We start from the raw sequence: 23,632 nt of genomic DNA on the forward strand, positions 1-23,632 counted from the left end.
TCTTTTCGGGTCCCACGCTGCCGCTCCTGGCTCCTCCCTCCTGCTTGGTGCCCCCACAGCAAGGAGCGTGCTCTGGTCTCGCCCCCTGCAGGCTCATGAATTGGCTCACTGGTTGTAATTCTTGTGCCAAAAGCTAATCAGGAGTGCGAGTCCCCGGAAAGGCAAGGCTCTCGTGGACTTTTCTGGATCAAAAGGGGGCTCAGGAATGTATTAAGGGGGGCTCCTACACACAGGTTTTTTTATTTTCATTCATAGGGTGCATGAAAGTAAAAAAACCTTGTGCATTTACAACCACTTTAATGTGACACAAAATGATATACTTATTCTCCAAAATTACTGTGCTAAAGTCTTGTTTTTTTTTTTGTTTAAAAATAACAAACATCTCATACTTACCTGCTCTGTGCAGACGGTTTTGCACAGAGCCGCCCAGATCCTCCTCTCCTTGGGTCCCTCGCCGGCGCTCCTGGTCTCTCCCTCCTGCCCCCACAGCTATGGGGGCACTTGAGCCGCTGGTCTGTGTGTTCATTCAGACACGAAGCCGTGGATCAGCCCCACCCCCTCTCTCCCTATTGGCTCACTGACTTTGATTGACAGCAGAGGGAGCCAATGGCGCCCGCTGCTGTGTCTCAACCAATCAGGAGGGAGAGTCCTAGACAGCCGAGGCACTTGTGCACATCGCTGGATAGAGATGTGGTTCAAATAATTATTAGGGGGCTGTTGCACACAGGTTTTTTTTTATAACTTAATGAATAAAATGTAATAAGATTTAAAAAAAACGTATGCCTTTAGAACCACTTTAATCTATACATATCCACTACCTAATTTCTCTGTAATTAATTTATCATGAAATTATTTCATTTCTTATTTTGTTTTTTTGCCTCTTTGAAACATCCTCCATGAGCTCCAGAACCTTTTTTTCCCCATTCACTTCCTCACTTCTGTTTGTTTGGAACAAGCAGTGCAGGTTAGTCATGTAGGTTTATTGTTCTGTGCTTATTACAAATCCCATAGTCCTTCTTGGGATAATAAAGAACAAACATAGCCAGTCACTCTCTAATAGAATGTTGGATATCACAGCAGCAAATAAATAAATAAATACAATTTGGAGAGAAATAGAAGGTGCAGATTTAATATAGTTAGAATAAAATCAATATGTAGGAAAAAATAGTTTAATTACTTGTAAATGACAACAATTAGACATCACACACAGGGTACACAGAGGTAAGTCTTCAGGATTCAGCCTTCTTTTCTTCTTGACTACTTGACTCTGCTGAAAGGTGGATGCTCTGGAGCCTTTTATCAAGGCTATTCACATCAATGTCCTCTAAACTTTCTTGAAATTTGGTGCCTGCGCACAGTTTTCCAGTTAGGGGGTCAACCACTCTGCCCACTTTGAATATGATTTCAGCCAGTTCATGCCTGACATGTTTACTCCTCCTTTCAGGTAGGGCTTTCAGCAGTACAACATCTCCCACTGTGCACTGCTTCTGGGCATCGTGAGCAAAATAGGTCTTCCTCTTGTTGTAATACTAGACAAGGAAATAAGAGACAGCAGTTATTACTCTGTGCTCAACTATTTCTCAAATACAGGCAACGGTCTAACAAAATTTATACATGGATTTACATATATATGAGTTTACCGCATTTTTCATGTAATCGGTTGCTAGATATCGTATGAACATACAGGGGTTGATTTACTAAAACTGGAGAGAGTGCAATATCTGGTGCAGCTATGAATGGTAGCCAATCAGCTTTAAACTTGAACTTGTTCAATTAATCTTTGACAAAAAACCTGGAAGCTGATTGATTTCTATGCAGAGCTGCACCAGATTTGCACCTAATTTTCTGACTAAAGTTTCACTTTAAAATAGATAGCAGTGACTGACAAAAAGGTAGTTTCTTTATCGTACATCACGGGACACAGAGCACCATAATAATGACTATCTGGTTATATGCTACCTTTAGGTGATTGGACACTGGCAACCAATAGTAAGAAGGTTCCTCCCATACAGGAAGTACCTTTAGTTTTTTGCCAGTGTCTTGAAGGTGATGGTTACGGCTGTGGAAGCTCTTCAAACTTTCTTCAAATAAAATGTCCCAGTGAGGATGTTATATCGGATCCATTCGGATGGCATATAAAGCTAAAGTGGATGGTACCCGAGCCTTGGTTCAAGAACGAGGTTTTGCTTGTAATGTGTCTGTTAAGGCGCTGGACCCTTGTTACATGGTATCCCTGGTCTTCACTTGCCCAAGGGAACCAGAAGGGTGCTTTACAGGTCCAGGGGTGTGGACCCCGTAAAAAGGGGGACCCGGTCCTTGAAGGTCCTCAGTGGCGCTACCCGCCATGATGGGGGAAGATTGGGCCTGTATCAGGCCCTGCAGCGAGGACCGGTGAGTACTCCCTCTGGGAGGCCTAACAATATTTCTGTTATTGCATGTAATGTCTTAGTATACCCTGTGTCTCATTGCTAACTGTGTACCTGACATTACAGAGACAAGCTGACAGATGCAGCTTATGTGAGTGTCTCCCACACGTGGGGGCGTGCGTCGGGAGTGCACGCCGCTGGTGTGCACGGTGTTCGTCCGCGTGCGCATGTCACGGCATGCCTGTGTGTGCGTGTGTGCAGTAGAACATGGCCGCGCATGTGTCACTGGGCGGCGCACGGGTATAAAGGGACGTCACGCGCTTGCATATTCATTGCTGCTTGTTGGTTAAGCTCAACAGAAGTCTAGTGCACGGTGGGACACAGAGGTCTGGATTTGGACATTTGCAACAGGTTGAAGGCTGGTAAGGTGGTGGTGGCGGCTGTACGCTAGACCCAACTATATAACTCAGAGGGAGTGCCTTTTTTTCCTCAAACTTGTAAGCAATGTCTACCAGGAAACGAGGTACGGGGAGCAGGGCAGGTCCAGGGGTTAAAGGGACTCCTTCAAAAAACAGGAGATCAACCTCAGGTTACTGCAGCATCAGTCTCCCCTGAAAGACCTGCGGCATTTGGCCTAGCTGAGCCATTGCAGTTGTCAGGCGTAGTGGCCACTACCAATAAGAAGAAGTTTCTATCAGAACTTCCTTGCGCTTTATGTTTTGCGGTAGACGCATTAAAGGACTCGATTCAGCAGATGTCTCGTTTTGCGCTACTCTCAATCCATATGCACAGAGTTCTATGCTTAAAGAATTGGTCGGCTGAGACGCCATGCAAGAGGCTACTTGCAGCCTTTCCTTTTCACTGTGAGTGTCTATTTGGGGAAGATTTGGATAAATATATCCAAAAAATCTCAGGAGGGAAAAGCTCCATGCTTCCGGTTAAAAGAAGGAGTAAGCAGTCTTCCTTTAAGATTCCCAACGCTCCTGGGCCAAGTGCCTCTTCCCCCAAGAGGTATCGACAGCCTCAGCCACCTACCTTTAAGAAGCCTCAAGGTCAAAAAAGACCTTGGACCCAGAAACCAGCCAAGGCCAATTCCAAGTCTTCCTCGTGAAGGGGCGCCCCCACTCTTGCGGGTGGGGGGCAGACTGCGGTGGTTCGCAGATGCTTGGGGAAAATTGGTTCAGGACAGGTGGGTTATTTCCACCATATCTCAGGGTTACAAAATAGAGTTTCGGGATTTTCCCCCCAAACTTGATATTTGGTATCCAGAGTTCCATCAGACCCGGAAAAAAAGAGGGGCATATTCCTTGCGTTAGAACAGCTGGAAAGGCAGAAGGTAATCATCGAGGTTCCGCAAAGAGAAAGATTCAAGGGGTTCTACTCGAACCTATTTACAGTACCAAAGCCAAACGGGGAAGTAAGGCCCATCTTGGACCTCAAATCCCTCAATGTCTTTCTAAACGTCCGAACCTTCTGGATGGAAATCGGTTCGTTCAGTAGTCGCATCCTTGAGAAAAGGAGATTTTATGGCGTCCATAGACGTCAAAGACGCATACCTGCATATACCGATTTTCAGTCCGCATCAAAGATTCCTGCGATTTGCAGTAGAGGGGTATAATTTCCAATTCGTGGCACTTCCATTCGGTCTAGCCACGGCCCCTCGGGTATTCACAAAGGTTCTGGCCCCAGTGTTGGCATTCCTAAGGTCGCGGAAGATCTCAGTGGTAGGATATCTGGATGACCTTCTGTTAAGGGACCAAGTTTACTCCACCTTGGTAGAAAACATTTCAACGACGATCCGTTTCCTAAAGTTCCTAGGCTGGATTCTAAATATGGACAAATCGGCCCTCCATCCAGCTCAGGTCTTAACATATCTAGGTCTGATCCTGGACACAACCCAAGAAAGGGTAATTCTACCTCCCTTAAAAGTCTTCTCCATAGTGGAACTGGTTCAGAAGGTCAAGGGGGTAGAAGGTCCTTCGATTCGTCTGTGCATGAGACTGTTGGGCAAAATGGTGTTATCCTTCAGTGCAGTTCCTTATGCGCAGTTCCACTCCAGGATGTTCCAGAGAGCTATCCTGGAAGCTTGGGACAAGTCAGTTCAGACTTTGGATCATCCCATGTATCTATCCCTACAGGTGAAAAGGGAACTCTCTTGGTGGGCAGAAAATACTTTCCACCAGTATCCTGGAAGGTGGTAACTATGGACGCCAGTCGTCTAGGCTGGGGAGCAGTCCTGGAAGAGGCTTCCGTCCAGAGTTTATGGTCTCAGGCAGAGAAGACCGTGCCCATCAATCTACTGGAATTCAGGCAGCTCGCTTAGCTCTCCTATATTGGACGGCCAGACTGCGGGGGGGTTTCCTGTCTGAATCCAGTCCGACAACTCCAAGGTGGTGGCGACATACATCAACCACCAAGGGGGTACCTGGAGTTGGGCGGCCCAAAGGGAGGTAAATCACATATTAGCTTGGGCAGAGAGACATGTGCCGTTTCTATCAGCAGTCTTTATTCCAGGGGTGGACAATTGGCAGGCAGATTACCAAAGCCGCCAGCAGCTGCTACCAGGGGAATGGTCTCTTCACCCCGAAGTTTTCCTTCAGATCTGCCAGCATTGGGGGATGCCGGATGTGGATCTTCTGGCATCCAGATTCAATGCCAAAGTAGACAAGTTTGTATCCAGGACCAGGGACCCCCTCGCTGTCGGAACAGACGCATTGGTGGTTCCCTGGGACTAGTATTCTCTGATTTATGCTTTTCCCCCGATCCAGATGCTTCCACACCTGTTGCGCAGGATACAGGAAGAGCAGATTGCAGTAATCCTGGTGGTCCCAGGGTGGCCCAGGAGGTCCTGGTATTCAGAGATTGTGGGGATAAATAATAGGTTGCGCTAATCTTGATAAAACATAATAAATAATTAACAGTGAAGAGAAATTCATATGTTGATCATAAAATCAATATGCAAGACTTAATAATAAAGGGGGAAAAAGTCCATAGGGTAAACCATCAGTGAAGGGTTGTGAAAAAGTCCATAAAAATAAAAAATCAATTCGGTGTTATAAAGATTCAAATTGAGTGTAATTCAAATCACCACCATTAAACATATAAAGTCCAAGTGATGAAGATAAAAATCTGTGATGACAAAGGGGGGTCCACCACCAGGTATGGAAGGGGTTACTCCTTACCAAAAGGCCATGATCCCCCACCACAGAGGATCACAGCAAGCAGGAATCTTTAAAGTTAAATGGGAACTGTCAGCGATGTCCACCAGAGGTCGTCTCCTCAGCAACAACTCCAACAACCCAGGGCATCGGTACCAAAAAATAAGAGGGGCTCACATAGTGTAAAACCACTTACATTTATTAAAATAAGATAAAAGTACAGATGTACACTTACAAATAGTCAATGGAATAACAGCCTTAAGTCCGGCTCCGTGGCCACCGGAGCACGGACAAACCCGTCCTACTGGAAAGCAGCTCGCTTGGGGGTGACGTCAGCGCGTCGTCTGGCTCCGCCCTACGCGTTTCGTGACATCATCACGTCTTCCAGGGGCAGTGCCCCTGGAAGACGTGATGATGTCACGAAACGCGTAGGGCGGAGCCAGACGACGCGCTGACGTCACCCCTAAGCGAGCTGCTTTCCAGTAGGACGGGTTTGTCCGTGCTCCGGTGGCCACGGAGCCGGACTTAAGGCTGTTATTCCATTGACTATTTGTAAGTGTACATCTGTACTTTTATCTTATTTTAATAAATGTAAGTGGTTTTACACTATGTGAGCCCCTCTTATTTTTTGGTACCGATGCCCTGGGTTGTTGGAGTTGTTGCTGAGGAGACGACCTCTGGTGGACATCGCTGACAGTTCCCATTTAACTTTAAAGATTCCTGCTTGCTGTGATCCTCTGTGGTAGGGGATCATGGCCTTTTGGTAAGGAGTAACCCCTTCCATACCTGGTGGTGGACCCCCCTTTGTCATCACAGATTTTTATCTTCATCACTTGGACTTTATATGTTTAATGGTGGTGATTTGAATTACACTCAATTTGAATCTTTATAACACCGAATTGATTTTTTATTTTTATGGACTTTTTCACAACCCTTCACTGATGGTTTACCCTATGGACTTTTTCCCCCTTTATTATTAAGTCTTGCATATTGATTTTATGATCAACATATGAATTTCTCTTCACTGTTAATTATTTATTATGTTTTATCAAGATTAGCGCAACCTATTATTTATCCTTGATTATTTACAATTGATGTTTTTGTGAGGTTTGCTGCTTTTCATAGTTTATATTTTTTTTGCACCTGGTTTTAAGCGCAGTTTTTTCACCATTTTCTATATTCAGAGATTGTGAGGATGGCGGTGGAGGGCCCGCTGTCTCTCCCATACCGTCCAGATCTGTTATCTCAAGGTCCCATTTACCATCCTTCTTTACGGTCGCTGAATTTGATTGCATGGCTATTGAGACCAGGGTGCTGAAGGACCGTGGTATCAGAGGTTCAGTCTTATCTACTCTGATAAATGCTAGAAAGCCAGTTTCTAGGAATATTTACCATAGGGTCTGGAAATCGTACATTTCCTGGTGCGAGAGTAAAAGATGGCATCCTCGCAAGTATACGATTGGTAGGATTCTTACCTTTCAGGTATTGATTTAAACTTATCTTTGGGAACTATTAAAGGGCAAATTTCAGCCTTATCAGTTTTTTTCCAGAGGCCAATTGCATCTCTGTCATGAAATGGTTCACCCGTTGGTGTCACTGTCGGTCTCTTGGATCGCAGTACCAGTGTCCACCAGCGGGTGTCTTTCAACATCCAGGACCTGTAGTAAGAGGACTCACCTGCTGGTGGCACTGTTGCATCCTTGGACCGTAGTACCGGTGTGCACCAGCGGGTGTACTCCGGCAGTGTGGAGCAGACAGCACCCTCTGCGCTCAGGTGTAACATGAGGTCAATTACTGCAGCCTTATAAATACCCGGCAAGCCCTCACATGCTTGACTTGGTATCTTTCTTCCTTGCACCCTGACCTGTAATCCGTATCTGTATCCTGTATCTGAACCTGAGCCTGCTCCTGAGCCTGTATCCGATCCCATCCTGATCCTGTCCCTCCTGTGTTCCCATTTCCTTGTAGCAATATCCCATCCATTATCTCCCTCTCCTATCCTGCCCTTGTTCAGTTGCTGATCCCCTGTGTATGACCCTGGCCTGGCTTACGTGTTTGATTTCGGTACTTCCCTTTGGCTGTATATATTATGTGTTGTCTGTGGGTTTCTGTTGGTTGGTTGAGCACTATTTGTATTTGGGGTGTTTATTTATATCACTTATCTTAAATAAACATTATTCTTATTCACTTTACATGCGTTTTGGTTTCCTCTTTGCAGGCCACACAATCTGGTCACATCTGTTCATGACAGTATACCAAGGCCATCTCTGACCAGAAGTGGCTGCACAGGGGAACCATCTCGGTTCTGTTTCACGTTGCTGGGATGAATTCAGATATAATTGTTTATTATGCTCTGCTGGCAACAGAGAGTTCTGAATATCTCCGCCAGACATTGAAAGGGTGGTCCAGTGATCAGCTGCTGGAGATTATTCATTTAGCCCACTCTGTGGTCGATCAGGGCAGTATACTGTTTGAGGATGTTCAGCCTTTGATTGGAATGTGAACAGAGCTGGCTCTGCCTTGTATCCCAAAGGGCCATGATGACTTTTCTCCCCCCTTCAGCATTAACCAGGTTGCGTCCTTAGTATGGCTGTTGGAAGATGACTCTGCATCCTTTTTAGAGCATTATTCGGTTTGTCCCAAACAGTTGTTGAAAGATACCAAGGCAAGCATGTGAGGGCTTGCCGGGTATTTATAAGGCTGCAGTAATTGACCTCATGTTACACCTGAGTGCAGAAGGTGCTGTCTGCTCCACACTGCCGGAGTACACCCGCTGGTGGACACCAGAACTACGGCCCAAGGATGCAACAGTGCCACCAGCAGGTGAGTCCTCTTACTACAGGTCCTGGATGTTGGAAGACACCCGCTGGTGGACACTGGTACTGCGATCCAAGAGACCGACAGTGACACCAACAGATGAACCATTTAATGACAGTACCCAAAGTCTCGGTGCCTGCCTTCCAGTCTGATGTGCCTATCTTCCAGTCTGATGTGCCCACTTTCCAGTCTGATGTGCCCACTTTCCAGTCTGATGTGCCCACTTTCCAGTCTGATGTCCCGATGCCTGCCTTCCAGCCCAAAGTCTCGGTGCCTGCCTTCCAGCCTGATGTGCCTACCTTCCAGTCTGATGTGTCCACTTTCCAGTCTGAAGTCTCCGTGCCTGCCTTCCAGCCTGATGTGCCTACCTTCCAGTCAGATGTGTCCGCTTTCCAGTCTGATGTCTGCCTTCCAGCCTGAAGTCTCGGTGCCTGCCTTCCAGCCTGATCCATCTACCTTCCAGTCTGATGTGCCCGCTTTCCAGCCTGATGTCTCGATGCCTGCCTTCCAGTCTGATGTGCCCACTTTCCAGTCGGTGCGCGCTTTCCAGTCTGATGTCCCTATGCCTGCCTTCCAGCCCAAAGTCTTGGTGCCTGCCTTCCAGCCTGATGTTCCTGCCCTCCAGCCTGATGTGTCTACCTTCCAGTCTGATGTGCCCGCTTCCCAGTCTGATGTTTTGATGCCTGCCTTCCAGCCCAAAGTCTCAGTGCCTGCCTTCCAGCCCGATGTGCCTACCTTCCAGTCTGATGTGTCCACTTTCCAGTCTGAAGTCTCAGTGCCTGCCTTCCAGCCTGATGTGCCTACCTTCCAGTCAGATGTGTCCGCTTTCCAGTCTGATGTTTCGGTGCCTGCCTTCCAGCCTGATGTGCCCGCTTTCCAGCCTGATGTCTCGATGCCTGCCTTTCAGTCTGATGTGCCCACTTTCCAGTCTGATGTGCCTGCCTTCCAGCCTGGTGTCTCGATGCCTGCCCTCCAGCCGGATGTCTCGGTACTTGCCTTCCAGCTTGATGTGCCCGCTTCCCAGGCTGATGTGCCCGCTTCCCAGTCTGATGTCCTGATGCCTGCCTTCCAGCCCAAAGTCTCGGTGCCTGCCTTCCAGCCCGATGTGCCTACCTTCCAGTCTGATGTGTCCACTTTCCAGTCTGAAGTCTCAGTGCCTGCCTTCCAGCCTGATGTGCCTACCTTCCAGTCAGATGTGTCCGCTTTCCAGTCTGATGTTTCGGTGCCTGCCTTCCAGCCTGATGTGCCCGCTTTCCAGCCTGATGTCTCGATGCCTGCCTTTCAGTCTGATGTGCCCACTTTCCAGTCTGATGTGCCTGCCTTCCAGCCTGGTGTCTCGGTGCCTGCCCTCCAGCCGGATGTCTCGGTACTTGCCTTCCAGCTTGATGTGCCCGCTTCCCAGGCTGATGTGCCCGCTTCCCAGTCTGATGTCCTGATGCCTGCCTTCCAGCCCGAAGTCTTGGTGCATGCCTTCCAGTCTGTTGTGCCCGCTTCCCAGTCTGATGTCCTGATGCTTGTCTTCCAGCCCGAAGTCTTGGTGCATGCCTTCCAGCCTGATGTGCCCGCCTTCCTGCCTGATGTGCCCACCTTCCAGCCTGATGTCTCGATGCCTGCCTTCCAGCTTGATGTCTCCACTTCCCCCGTCTGATGTGCCCGCTTCTCAGTCTGATGTCTTGGTACCTGCCTTCCAGCCTGCTGTCTCGTTGCCTGCCTTCCAGCCAGATGTCTTGATATTGGTGCCTCAGCCTGGAGTTTCGGTGCCCGTGTGTCAGCCTGGAGTTTCGGTGCCCGTTACCCAGTCTGCTGAGCTGGTGCCCGTTACCCAGTCTGCCAAGCCGGTGCCCGTTACCCAGTCTGCTAAAATCGGAGTCTATCACTCGGCCTGTTAAGCCAGTACACGTTATTCGGCTTGCCGGACCAGTGCCCGGTGTCCAGCTTGCTGGGCCGGGGCCCGTTACCCAGCCTGCCCTTACGGTGCTCGCTGTTCGGCCTAATGTTCCAGAGCCTGCTGCCCAGCTCGACGACCCGGAGCCCGCTGCTCAGCTCGATGACCCGGTGCCCGCTGCCCAGCTCGACGACCCGGTGCCCGCTGCCCAGCTCGACGACCCGGTGCCCGCTGTCTGCTCTGACGTGCCCGCTGCCCGCTGTCTGCTCTGACGTGCCCGCTGCCCAGTCTAAAGTACCTGATGCCCAGCTTGACGTGCCCTCATCCGTTGTTCGGTGTGAGGCTATTAACTTTGGACAATTTCATCTAGTTGGAGCGTCCGGAGGCCGCTCCTTTGAGGGGGGGTACGGTCATGAAATGGTTCACCCATTGGTGTCACTGTCGGTCTTTTGGATCGCAGTACCAGTGTCCACCAGCGGGTGTCTTCCAACATCCAGGACCTGTAGTAAGAGGACTCACCTGCTGGTGGCACTGTTGCATCCTTGGGCCGTAGTACCGATGTCCACCAGCGGGTGTACTCCGGCAGTGTGGAGCAGACAGCACCCTCTGCGCTCAGGTGTAACATGAGGTCAATTACTGCAGCCTTATAAAATACCCGGCAAGCCCTCACATGCTTGCCTTGGTATCTTTCTTCCTTGCGCCCTGACCTGTAATCTGTATCTGTATCTGAACCTGAGCCTGCTCCTGAGCCTGTATCTGATCCCATCCCTCCTGTGTTCCCATGCCCTTGTAGCCATATACCATCCATTATCTCCCTCTCCTATCCTGCCCTTGTTCAGTTGCTGATCCCCTGTGTATGACCCTGGCCTGGCTTACGTGTTTGATTTCGGTACTTTCCTTTGGCTGTATATATTATCTGTTATCTGTGGGTTTCTGTTGGTTGGTTGAGCACTATTTGTATTTGGGGTGTTTATTTATATCACTTATCTTAAATAAACATTATTCTTATTCACTTTACATGCGTTTTGGTTTCCTCTTTGCAGGCCACACAATCTGGTCACACCTGTTCATGACATCTCATTCTTTAGTGCGAACCTTCGTCAAGGGGATACTGCACTTAAAACCGCCGGTTAAGCCTCCCTTATGCCCCTGGGACTTGAACTTGGTGCTATCAGCCCTACAGGTTCAACCCTTTGAACCATTTAAGCATATTCCTTTAATCCTGTTGACCAGGAAATTGTTTTTTCTGATAGCCATAACTTCGGCTAGAAGGGTGTCTGAATTGGCCACCCTTTCATGAAAAAACCTTTTCTAATTTTACATCAGGACAAGGTGGTGATGCGGCCCTGTCCAGATTTTTTACCTAAGGTGGTTACCAATTTTCATTTGAATCAAGATATCATTTTGCCTTCCTTTTTTCCCAATCCTAAAACTAAGGAGGAAAAGTCACTTCACTCACTGGATGTGGCGAGAGCGGTTAAGGTTTATCTAAGCATGTCAGCCCCTTTTTCAGAAAACTGATTCCTTTTTTGTTCTGCCAGAGGGTCCAAAGAGAGGACAGGCAGCAACTAGTTCTACTATCTCTAGGTGGATTCGCCAACTCATTGTCCAGGCTTATGAGTTGAAACGCAGGATTCCACCTTGTTATTTCAAAGCTCACTCTACTAGAGGAGTTAGTACATCGTGGGCAGTGCGCCAACAGGTATCTATGGCTCAGGTTTGCAAAGCGTCCGCTTGGTCTTCAGTCCATACGTTCACCAGGTTTTGCCAGCTGGACGTTAGATCTCGGGAGAAGACTATTTTTGGCCACGGCGTGCTGCGAGCGGCTTTATAAGCTCTGGAGGGGATTTAAGGATACTTTACCCTCCCCTCAAAATGCATTGCTTTAGGACATCCCAGATAGTCATTATTATGGTGCTCTGTGTCCCGTGATGTACGATAAAGAAAAATGGGATTTTTAAAACATCTTACCTGTAAAATCCTTTTCTTGGAGTACATCACGGGACACAGAAGTCCCTCCCTTCTTTTCTGGGGTCTTCATTGCTTACTACAAAACTAAAGGTACTTCCTGTATGGGAGGGGTTATATGGGAGGAAGCTTCTTACTATAGGTTGCCAGTGTCCAATCCCCTAAAGGTAGCATATAACCAGATAGTCATTATTATAGTGCTCTGTGTCCCGTGATGTACTCCAAGAAAAGGATTTTACAGGTAAGCCGTTTTTAAAAATCCATTTTTTTAGTGGGCAATCCAGGGTGCCCAGGCTCTACTGCTGCCCCCTCAAAGTGGTTCCAAAGGCATAAGGTTTTTACCTTAATGCATGCTCTGCATTAAGCCAAAACAACTTCTGTATGCAGCCCCCCCATACTTACCAGACCTCAATCTCAATTCAGCACTGTGCCCAAGAGCAGAGGCTCGCTCCTTATTGAACAGAGAGGCAGCAGCGGGAGCCATTGGCTCCTGCTGCTAACAAAGCCCGTGAGGAGAGAGCAGGGGGCAAGACCGAGCCACGCTCTGTTTGTAATGGAGACAAAGAGAACTTCTAAGGAAGAAGCCCACACAAGTGCTCCCATTTCAAACAGCCTGCTATTGGGGCACTTGGCGGGGGGAGGGGGGGGGATGAGAGCAAGGATCGGCAAAGGAGGACCCGAGAAGAGGAGTATTGGATTCCGGTTCCCTTTTGCACCAAGTGCTTTGATCGAGTCTACATTTCTAATGTGTATATGTACGGGTCATTGGGGGGCAACCACAGTATGGAAGTGGCGTCAAAGAATCTGACACTCATTTTAATCTACTACTACAGGGCAGTGCAGCAAAGAGCAGAGTATCCAAGTGTTTTGTAGGGAGCACTTTATAGTACACATTTGAGATAGGGGCCTTAGACTGTAAGCTCCTTGAGGGCAGGAACTAATGTGAATGTACATTATAAAGCTCTAACTAAATTATTGGTGCTATATAAACACCTGTAATAAATAAAATATCCTTTTATTGGGCATCTGTATTATCTAAATAATCAGTATGAGTTTTCAATATTTACAATGTACACAGGCAACATCCCAACAAACTACATCAGGTGAAAACAACACACATATTTACCTTTAGTAAGTAGTTATCTAGCACCATTCTTGTCACTCTGACTTTTGCTGTTTTTGCCATACTTGTGCCAATCACTTTTCCTACAATCCATTTGGCTTGGACAGAAGCACGTACACCAGACATGGCGATAGGACAAACGTGATCTAAAAATAAAATAAAATGATAAGATAAGATAAATAAATACACCAGTTTAAACTCAACTCCACTCAATATACCTGATTTTGATAATTGCCCATGATTCCTTGCAGCTCTACTAAGCAGGGCTTTAAAACACCTCCTAGAAAGTCTAACCTTCTGCTGCCCATTTGATGGTGTAAAGCAGGGATACAGTGGGGATCGAAAGTTTGGGCACCCCAGGTAAAAATGTGTATTAATGTGCATAACGAAGCCAAGGAAAGATGGAAAAATCTCCAAATGGCATCAAATTACAGATTAGACATTCTTATATGTCAAAAAAAAGTTAGATTTTATTTCCATCATTTACACTTTCAAAATTACAGAAAACAAAAAAATGGCGTCTGCAAAAGTTTGGGCACCCTGCAGAGTTAATATCTTGTACTGTCCTCTTTGGTAAGTATCACAGCTTGTAAACGCTTTTTGTAGCCAGCCAAGAGTCTTTCAATTCTTGTTTGAGGTATCTTTGCCCATTCATCCTTACAAAAGTCTTCCAGTTCTTTGAGATTTCTGAGCTGTCTGTCACGCACTGCTCTTTTAAAGGTCTATCCATAGATTTTCAATAATGTTGAGGTCAGGAGATTGTGAAGGCCATGGCAAAACCTTCAGTTTACACCTCGATGTAATCCCCCGTGGATTTTGAGGTGCGTTTAGGATCATTATCCATTTGTAGAAGCCATCCTCTCTTTAACTTCAGCTTTTTCACAGATGGCATCAAGTTACCATCCAAAATTTGCTGAAATTTTATTGAATCCATTTTTCCTTCTACTCGTGAAATGTTCCCTGTGCCACTGGCTGCAATACAACCCCAAAGCATGATTGATCCACCCCCATGCTTAACAGTTTGACAGAGGTTCTTTTCATTAAATTCTGTGCCCTTTCTTCTCCAAACGTACCTTTGCTCATTCCGGCCAAAACGTTCTATTTTAACCTCATCGGTTCACAGAACTTTCCAAAATGCCTCAGGCTTGTCTATAAGTTCATTTGCAAAGTTCAAACGCTGATTTTTGTGGTGAGGACGTAGAAGAGGTTTTCTTCTGATGACTCTTCCATGAAGACCATATTTGTACAAGTATCTCTTTATAGTGGAATAGTGTACCACAACTCCAGTGTCTGCCAGATCCTTCTGGAGGGATCGTGCAGTCAAACGTGGGTTTTGAATTGCTTTTCTCACAATCCTGCGAGCTGTTCTGTCTGATATTTTTCTTCGTCTTCCAGATTTTGCTTTAACTTCCACTGTTCCTGATGACTGCCATTTCTTAATTACATTCCAAACAGAGGATACTGACATCTGAAAACGCTTTGCTATCTTCTTATAGCCTTCTCCAGCTTTGTGAGCGGCAACTATTTTCAGTTTCAGTTTTCTAGACAACTGCTTAGTAGAACCCATGGTGCTGATTGTTGGGGCAAGGTCAGATGAGTCTGGCCATTTAAAACCTTTGAGATTGACATCACCTGGTCTTCCCAGACGATGATTGAGAACAATCCATGACACTGGCAGGTCTCAGCTTTGCAAAGGGGGCAATGCATGCTATAAATTCTGCAGGGTGCCCAAACTTTTGCAGACGCCATTTTTTGTTTTCTGTAATTTTGAAAATGTAAATGATGGAAATAAAATCTAACTTTTTTTGACATATTATAAGAATATCTAATCTGTAATTTGATGCCATTTGGAGATTTTTCCATCTTTCCTTAGCTTCGTTATGCACATTAATACACATTTTTACCTGGGGTGCCCAAACTTTCGATGCCCACTGTATGGCAATTAGCGGACCTCCAGCTGCTGCAGAACTACAAGTCCCATGAGGCATAGCAAGACTGACAGCCACAAGCATGACACCCAGAGGCAGAGGCATGATGGGACTTTTAGTTTTGCAACAGCTGGAGCTCCGCCTAATTGCATATCCCTGGTGTAAAGCTTTCCCTCAGAGCTACATATCACCTTACAAGTTTTCAGGTGACAGCCTTGCGGGAAGCTAAAATAAAAACCTGCGACTATAAAAATGTGGGATTTGCAGATGGCAAAAGTCTAAAGTGTCTTTCTCAATCCAGGATCGGGGTTACAGTTCTGGAGGATGTGTATTTAAAAACAAATCAGTGATGGCAGCTCACATATTTCCCTTCTCACAGGATCCCTTTAAGGACTTGTACACACAGGCAACCAAGGGGTGGTAAAAGCAAGCAGTTAAGACGTGGTTTTACTGTCCCTTGCCTGTCCACCTAGACACAGAAATACAGCATCTCAGGGCTGTACACATGCTTCAACCGGGATGCTTTGCTTTGTGGCCAAAGTAAAACAGCATCTTGGATTCAGTGGGCAAAATCCCTGCCGATCTCGATTCACTCAAGTAAATGCAATGTGCATGTTGGTTGGCATTTTGGGGGTTACAACAGGTGGTGAGGAGGCAACAGATTGCCTCCTTCTTGCCTGTTAAATGCCCTGTGAAGAGATCCACTGCAGATCGCTTTTCAGAGAGGCAGTAATAATAGTCACACGTGAACAAGCCTTAGAAGGTATATACAGCTTCGTTCTGAACGATCAAGGGCATAATTAGATAGAATGAGGTGGATATATCATACATGTAATTACACCTATGGATGAAGATTTCAGCCATTTTACTTGGCATTTCAAGAATTTGTCTCCTTGGGTTGGATTAGAGCATGTTCCTACCTTTATTGTGGGAAAATACCCTATTTACAGCGCCAATGTGCGCTCAGAGCACTACAGAAGGAGGGGCCGCTGATGTCAGCCTGGAGGAGAGGAGAAGATCTCTGGCGGGTCACGTGAGCGCCCAGTGGTGCTGTAAATAAAATATTTTCCACAATAAAAAGTTACAAAAGGAGACACACTGCACAATATATAATCTTTTTTACAAAATGGATTACATGTTTTTACAACGACTTTAACAAGGGCTTATTTTCGGGGTAGGGCTTATATTGCAGCAATCCCCAAAAATAAAACTAGGTCTTATTTTAGGGGAAACAGGGTAGTAGGATGCAGTGTGCTTCAACACACACACACTTTTCTGCATTGAGGTAGGTTGTGTTTGCTAAACTTAGTGAGTTGCAAAGTACAACACGTGAAAATGTAGTTCCTTCTGCATACTTTTGTGTCATGATGTGCTGCACTCCGCATGTACACAGCGGTGTTATTCAAAATGTCTGACTCCACAATATACTAATAAGTGCATGGGGTGCCAGTTCACATGTTTTATCATGCATTGCTACAATGTCCTAACCATTGGCTCAAAATTAGAGAGCCCTAAAGCATAAGATTATCTGTAACCATTGGATTTAGCAGAGTGAGGCCAATAATAAGAGCATAAAAATGTGCAATGTAAAGAGCCCAGTGATCATATATAGGAGGGTTAAAGTGTACAGCACCTAGAAGCCACTCTTCGAATAACCCTTGTCAGATCAATAATGAATTTATGGCTCTAGATATCTCTAGGAGGGGATTGTTTTATTTCTTGCACTGGAGTGTGGACTCCTATGTACTCTTAATACTACTAATGTTCCTTAAAGTGTAACTTTGGGGGAAGTTCTGCTTTTTGCCCCCCCTTCTATTTTTGGCCGGGGGGGCAGGTACCTGGTTTTGACAGATACCCGCTCCCAATTGCAGTATCCACCATAAGTTCTCTGCCCTCCCCACAACCTTCTGGGACACATCACGGGTCCCAGAAGGCTGTGGGACCGAAAGGAACCCCAGCCAGTTGCCCACAGTAAAACATGCCGGCATTAGGGACCCAAAGACCATCAAAGAACCGGTTTAGGCGAGGATGCTGTTGGATCCCTGGACAGTGGAACAGCTAAGATCAAGTGTAATATCTGTTCTTATCAGTTGTCAAGACAGAACCCTGACTCCCTTTGCCAATTTGGGGAGTCAGTAATTCCTAGTGTAATTAGGTGGGGGTGGTGGGAGGGCCTTTTTCCTCTCGGGCCTGGTGCACCAGGCTTGTCCCCAGTTGTAGGCAAGACTTTACCTAAGCTCTTCAAGGTCTGATGCCTTTCTGGTAGGGATAGGGCTGCACTGGTCTAGCTGTGAAAGAAGCCTGTGTAAGTGTCCCTGGAGTGGCAGTCACGGTAATAACACAATAACACAGTGAAGGAGCTCACCTTGGGTTTTTAGCACCATGGCTACTGCAACATGTACACACTTTTTTTCACACCTGCCTCTAGGGCCTGGCCTTTTGGCTAGGACCAGAGGAATTTTTTTATTGTCTTGGGGTGGGGTCACCCTTCAGGGGAGCCCCACCTAGTGCTTGGGGATGGTCTGTTTCGGGCAGGGCCTAGTGACAGGGTCCGCCTGGTTTCGGCTGGGTGGCCCAGTGAGTACCCCTGTCCCTATCAGGAGCCTTGCAACTCCAGGGGATCAGGGCAAGGGTCCTTTCTCTTCGGTGGAGGACCATGTGTATATCCTGTGCACTTTTTTGTGTTCTCACTTTTGTGTGCACACTTTCTTTTTTGCACAGGGTGTTACGTTTTTTGTGAGTGTGTTTCACTACACCACGTGACTGCAACAAAAAAATTGAAGCTGCTGGCTTTTAATTTTTTTTCAAACAGGGTGAAGACCCACTTTACTACATTGTAACAACTAATAAAATGTTATGGAAGAAAGGTAATATATAATAATTTTGGATTGGCTGCTATAGGTTACTGCAATCAGCACCGAAAAAATCCCAAACCAAGGACAGGGAGAATTCTAGCATCAGCAGTGTGGGATGAAGCATCTGGCCTTCACCATTTTACTCAGCACACTTCCGCATCGCTGCAAGTACTTTTCATGTCTGGAAGAACATTACAGTGACTGGCCAGACCAGGTATGAACTTTACAGCATACAGTGCATCCGGAAAGTATTCACAGTGCTTCACTTTTTCCACATTTTATGTTACAGCCTTATTCCAAAATGGATTCAATTCAATATTTTCCTCAAAATTCTACAAATACGCCACATTGACAACATGAAAGAAGTTTGTTTAAATCTTAGCGAATTTATTAAAAAATAAATAATAATAATCACATAAGTAATGTACATAAGTGTTCACAGCCTTTGCCATGACACTCAAAATTTAGCTCAGGTGCATCCTGTTCCCTTGGTTTGAAAAAGCACTGAGGTCAGTGAGAAACGCACGCGTCACCTCCTGGGTTCGGACACTCTGTCTTTGTTGGCTGTCATTTGCTATTTTTGGAATAAAATCGTTGGAATGTTCCTGTGGTGTGCAGCTGTTCTTTTCTTCCTGCATCCTGTTCCCACTGATCATCCTTGGGATGTTTCTAGAACTTGTTGTCCACCTGTGGTAAATTCAGCTGATTGGACATGATTTGGAAAGGCACACATCTGTCTATAAAAGGTCCCACAGTTAACCGTGCATGTCAGAGCACAAACCAAGCCATGAAGTCCAAGGAATTGTCTGTAGACCTCTGAGACAGGAATGTATCGAGACACAGATCTGGGGAAAGGGTACAGAAACAATTCTGCAGCATTGAAAGTCCGAGTAAGCACACTGGCCTCCATCATCCATAAATGAAAGAAGTTTTGAACCACCAGGACTCTTCCTAGAGCAGGTCGCCCAGCAAAAATGAGCGATCGGGGGAGAAGGGCCTTAGTCAGGGAGGTGACCAAGAACCCGATGGTCACTCTGACAGAGCTCCAGCATTTCTCTGTGGAGAGAGTAGAACAACCATCTCTACAGCACTCCACCAATCAGGCGTGTATGCTAGAGTGGCCAGACGGATGCCATTCCTCAGTAAAAGGCACCCGACAGCCTGCCTGGAGTTTGCCAAAAGGCACCTGAAAGATTCTCAGACCATGAGAAACAAAATTCAGATCATCAAAAAACAAACCTTGAACTCTTTGGCCTGAATAGCAAGCGTCATGTCTGGAGGAAACCAGGCACTGCTCATCACCTGGCCATTACCATCCCTACAGGGAAGCATAGTGGTGGCAGCATCATGCTGTGGGGATGTTTTTCAGTGGCAGGAACTGGAAGCCTAGTCAGGATTGAGGGAAAGATTAATGCAGCAATATACAGCGACATTCTTGATGAAAAGCTGCTCCAGAGCACTCTGGACCTCAGACTGGCGCAAAGGTTCATCTTCCAACAGAACAACGACCCTAAGCACGCAGCTAAGTGGCTATGGGACAACTCTATGAATGTCCTTGAGTGGCCCAGCCAGAGCCCAGACTTGAACCCGATTGAGAGATCTGAAAATGGTTGTGCACCGACACTTCCCATCCAACCTGACGGAGCTTAAGAAGTCCTGCAAAGAAGAAAGGGAGAAACTGCCCAAAAATAGGTGTGCCAAGCTTGTAGCATTATACTAAAGAAGAATTGAGGCTGTAATTGGTGCCAAAACAAGGTATTGAGCAAAGGCTGTGAATACTTATGTACATGGGAATCTTTTTCATTTTTAATAGATTTGCAAAGTTTTCAAACAAACTTCTTTCACGATATCATTATGGGGTATTGTTTGTAGAATTTTGAGGAAAAGATTGAATTGAATCCATTTTGGAATAAGGCTGTAAGATAACAAAATGTGGAAAAAGTGAAGCACTATTTATATTTTTCGGATGTACTGTATGCTGTAAAGTTCATACCTGGTCTGGCCAGTCACTGTAATGTTGTTCCACACATGAAAAGGACTTGCAGCGATGCAGAAGGGTGCTGAGTGACAAAATGTGGAAAAAAGTAAATACTTTCTGGATGCACTGTAGTTATTTTGGACCAACATGCAAGTCTTATACATTACAGGGCAGCTGACAATCACTGTACTAGTCTGTGCTGCTTTTTTTTTTTTTTCTTGAAAGCCTATGGTGTGTAAACACACAAAAACTTCACCCGGTGCCAAAAAAAATGTGCACACACAAAGAGTGAAACACAAAAAAGTGCAACGGGTACACAAGCCCTCTAAAATCAGAGGGCCTTGCCCTGAATACCCCGGGGCGTTAGGCTCCAGACTGGGACAAGGGTACTTACCCTTGGTCCATCTGGCCGAAACCAGCCGGCCCCGTTCTCTGGAGGGCCTGCCGAAACAGACCCACTCAAGTACTAGGTGGGGCTCCCCCAAAGAGAGACCCCATGAGAGAGGGCGAACCAAGCCAAAAGGCCATGTCCACCCCTTCTCAAGACTTTCAGGGCAGGCCCAAGGACCTGCAACCCTACTCATCACACAGTGCAACAAACCATGTACACAAAAATACAAAAAGTGACAAACATAGGCAATAAATAAAATAAAGTAGGGAAGGAATAAGTGGAGGAGAGTGAAAAGGTAGCCATTGTGTAAAACAATGACCAGGCCCTCTGGCCAGGAATAAAAAATTCCTCTGGTCCTAGCCAAAAGGCCCGGCCCGAGAGGCAGGTGCTAAAAAGCGTGTCATATGGTGCAGTGACCTCAAATCAAAGTGACCCTCACTCACAGTGATTTTTCGGCACCCCTGGACTGCCACTCCAGGGGCACATACTCCATTGGCTTTCAGGACCAACCCTGACCAGCGACCCAGACCACAGCAGCCCCCACTCCAGGCAGAAAGGCATGAAGTTCAGGGAGCTTGGTGAGAGCCCTTTACCATCAGGCCCCACCGTCGCTCCCATCACTCCTTCCTAATTACATTCGGGAAATACTAACCGCTCCTAGTCTGTGCTGCTACAGTAATCACTGCTATCTTCTGGGGCGCGAGTGCCTTCCCGCTCTGTATTCGGACTACAAGGGGGGGGGGGGGGGGGGGGTCACCTAGTACTGCCACCAATCACAGAACATCTTGCATGATTTTCAATGGATAGATGAAGGCATTCCCTGATTGGATGAGGTGGGGGAAGAGCGGTCAGCATTAGTATGTTGATTGGGAAGGCAAAATGTAAGCAGAACTTTAATCTGCAATGATGAATGGATCCTATGTACTGATTACTACTCACAAGGACACCTTTATTATCTGATTAATACATCATTATACCTAAAGTACAATAATAGAATATGAATAGACTCTTAGTGGGATGTATATACTATTAGGAGAAGATCACATGGTGGTGACAAGAAGCAGATCTCACTGTGATACACAGCATAAGGAACTAGCCAGCTCCATACACAAGACACACACAGCACCCCTCATTGTCACACCATAACCCCCTCATTGTCACGTACACCATAACCCCTCATTGTCACGTACACCATAACCCCTCATTGTCACGTACACCATAACCCCTCATTGTCACGTACACCATAACCCCTCATTGTCACGTACACCATAACCCCTCATTGTCACGTACACCATAACCCCCTCATTGTCACGTACACCATAACCCCCTCATTGTCACGTACACCATAACCCCCTCATTGTCACGTACACCATAACCCCCTCATTGTCACGTACACCATAACCCCCTCATTGTCACGTACACCATAACCCCCTCATTGTCACGTACACCATAACCCCCTCATTGTCACGTACACCATAACCCCCTCATTGTCACGTACACCATAACCCCCTCATTGTCACGTACACCATAACCCCTCATTGTCACGTACACCATAACCCCCTCATTGTCACGTACACCATAACCCCCTCATTGTCACGTACACCATAACCCCCTCATTGTCACGTACACCATAACCCCCTCATTGTCACGTACACCATAACCCCCTCATTGTCACGTACACCATAACCCCCTCATTGTCACGTACACCATAACCCCCTCATTGTCACGTACACCATAACCCCCTCATTGTCACGTACACCATAACCCCTCATTGTCACGTACACCATAACCCCTCATTGTCACGTACACCATAACCCCCTCATTGACATGTACACCATAACCCCCTCATTGTCACGTACACCATAACCCCTCATTGTCACGTACACCATAACCCCCTCATTGTCACGTACACCATAACCCCTCATTGTCACGTACACCATAACCCCCTCATTGACATGTACACCATAACCCCCTCATTGACATGTACACCATAACCCCCTCATTGTCACGTACACCATAACCCCCTCATTGACACGTACACCATAACCCCCTCATTGACATGTACACCATAACCCCCTCATTGACATGTACACCATAACCCCCTCATTGTCACGTACACCATAACCCCCTCATTGACATGTACACCATAACCCCCTCATTGTCACGTACACCATAACCCCCTCATTGACATGTACACCATAACCCCCTCATTGTCACGTACACCATAACCCCCTCATTGACATGTACACCATAACCCCCTCATTGACATGTACACCATAACCCCCTCATTGACATGTACACCATAACCCCCTCATTGTCACGTACACCATAACCCCCTCATTGACATGTACACCATAACCCCCTCATTGTCACGTACACCATAACCCCCTCATTGACATGTACACCATAACCCCCTCATTGACATGTACACCATAACCCCCTCATTGTCACGTACACCATAACCCCCTCATTGACATGTACACCATAACCCCCTCATTGTCACGTACACCATAACCCCCTCATTGACATGTACACCATAACCCCCTCATTGTCACGTACACCATAACCCCCTCATTGTCACGTACACCATAACCCCCTCATTGACATGTACACCATAACACCTCATTGTCACGTACACCATAACCCCCTCATTGACATGTACACCATAACCCCCTCATTGACATGTACACCATAACCCCCTCATTGACATGTACACCATAACCCCCTCATTGACATGTACACCATAACCCCCTCATTGACATGTACACCAGCACCCCTCCACACTGCACTCTTCACTTGCCCAGTCTCTCCACTCTGCTCTTCCCGTCCCTCTGACCTCTGTCGCTCGTATTACGTCACTCAGTCATCACACTCTACTAGGAGATCTGCAGCCATGTGTTTTCTCACAGCGCCTCCTGCTGCTCCTTCTTTATATTACATGTCAGTGAGGGCTGCAAGCAGGGAAGTGCGGCTCACAATTAAAGCTATCATTTATTTTGTTTTCACTGAAAAGACACAGCAAATGCAATGTAAATGTTCTTCTGAAAAGCGTGTAAGAAAAATAATTATTTTGGCTTTAAAATTACTGACTAAACTAATGGTAAAGCTTTTTTTTTATATAGTTTTGGATAGAGTGGCAACGATTAGAATGCCTGTCAGGTTT

The 23,632-nt window shown here is 46.5% G+C and overlaps 1 protein-coding gene across 1 annotated transcript; it reads right to left on the bottom strand.

Moving 5' to 3' along the window:
- Positions 1-1,101: 1,101 nt before the first annotated feature.
- On the bottom strand, positions 1,102-23,410 carry MRPS17 (mitochondrial ribosomal protein S17). Its single transcript, XM_073615077.1, has 3 exons — positions 23,270-23,410; positions 13,321-13,463; positions 1,102-1,529 (listed from the first exon to the last, which is right to left on the bottom strand). The coding sequence occupies exons 2-3, from the start codon at positions 13,441-13,443 to the stop codon at positions 1,230-1,232; spliced, it is 423 nt and encodes a 140-aa protein (XP_073471178.1). The 5' UTR covers positions 13,444-13,463; positions 23,270-23,410; the 3' UTR covers positions 1,102-1,229.
- Between the last annotated feature and the right edge of the window lie 222 nt (positions 23,411-23,632).

The sequence above is a fragment of the Aquarana catesbeiana genome, linkage group LG02 (assembly GCF_042186555.1).
Source record: "Aquarana catesbeiana isolate 2022-GZ linkage group LG02, ASM4218655v1, whole genome shotgun sequence".
NCBI lineage: Eukaryota > Metazoa > Chordata > Amphibia > Anura > Ranidae > Aquarana > Aquarana catesbeiana.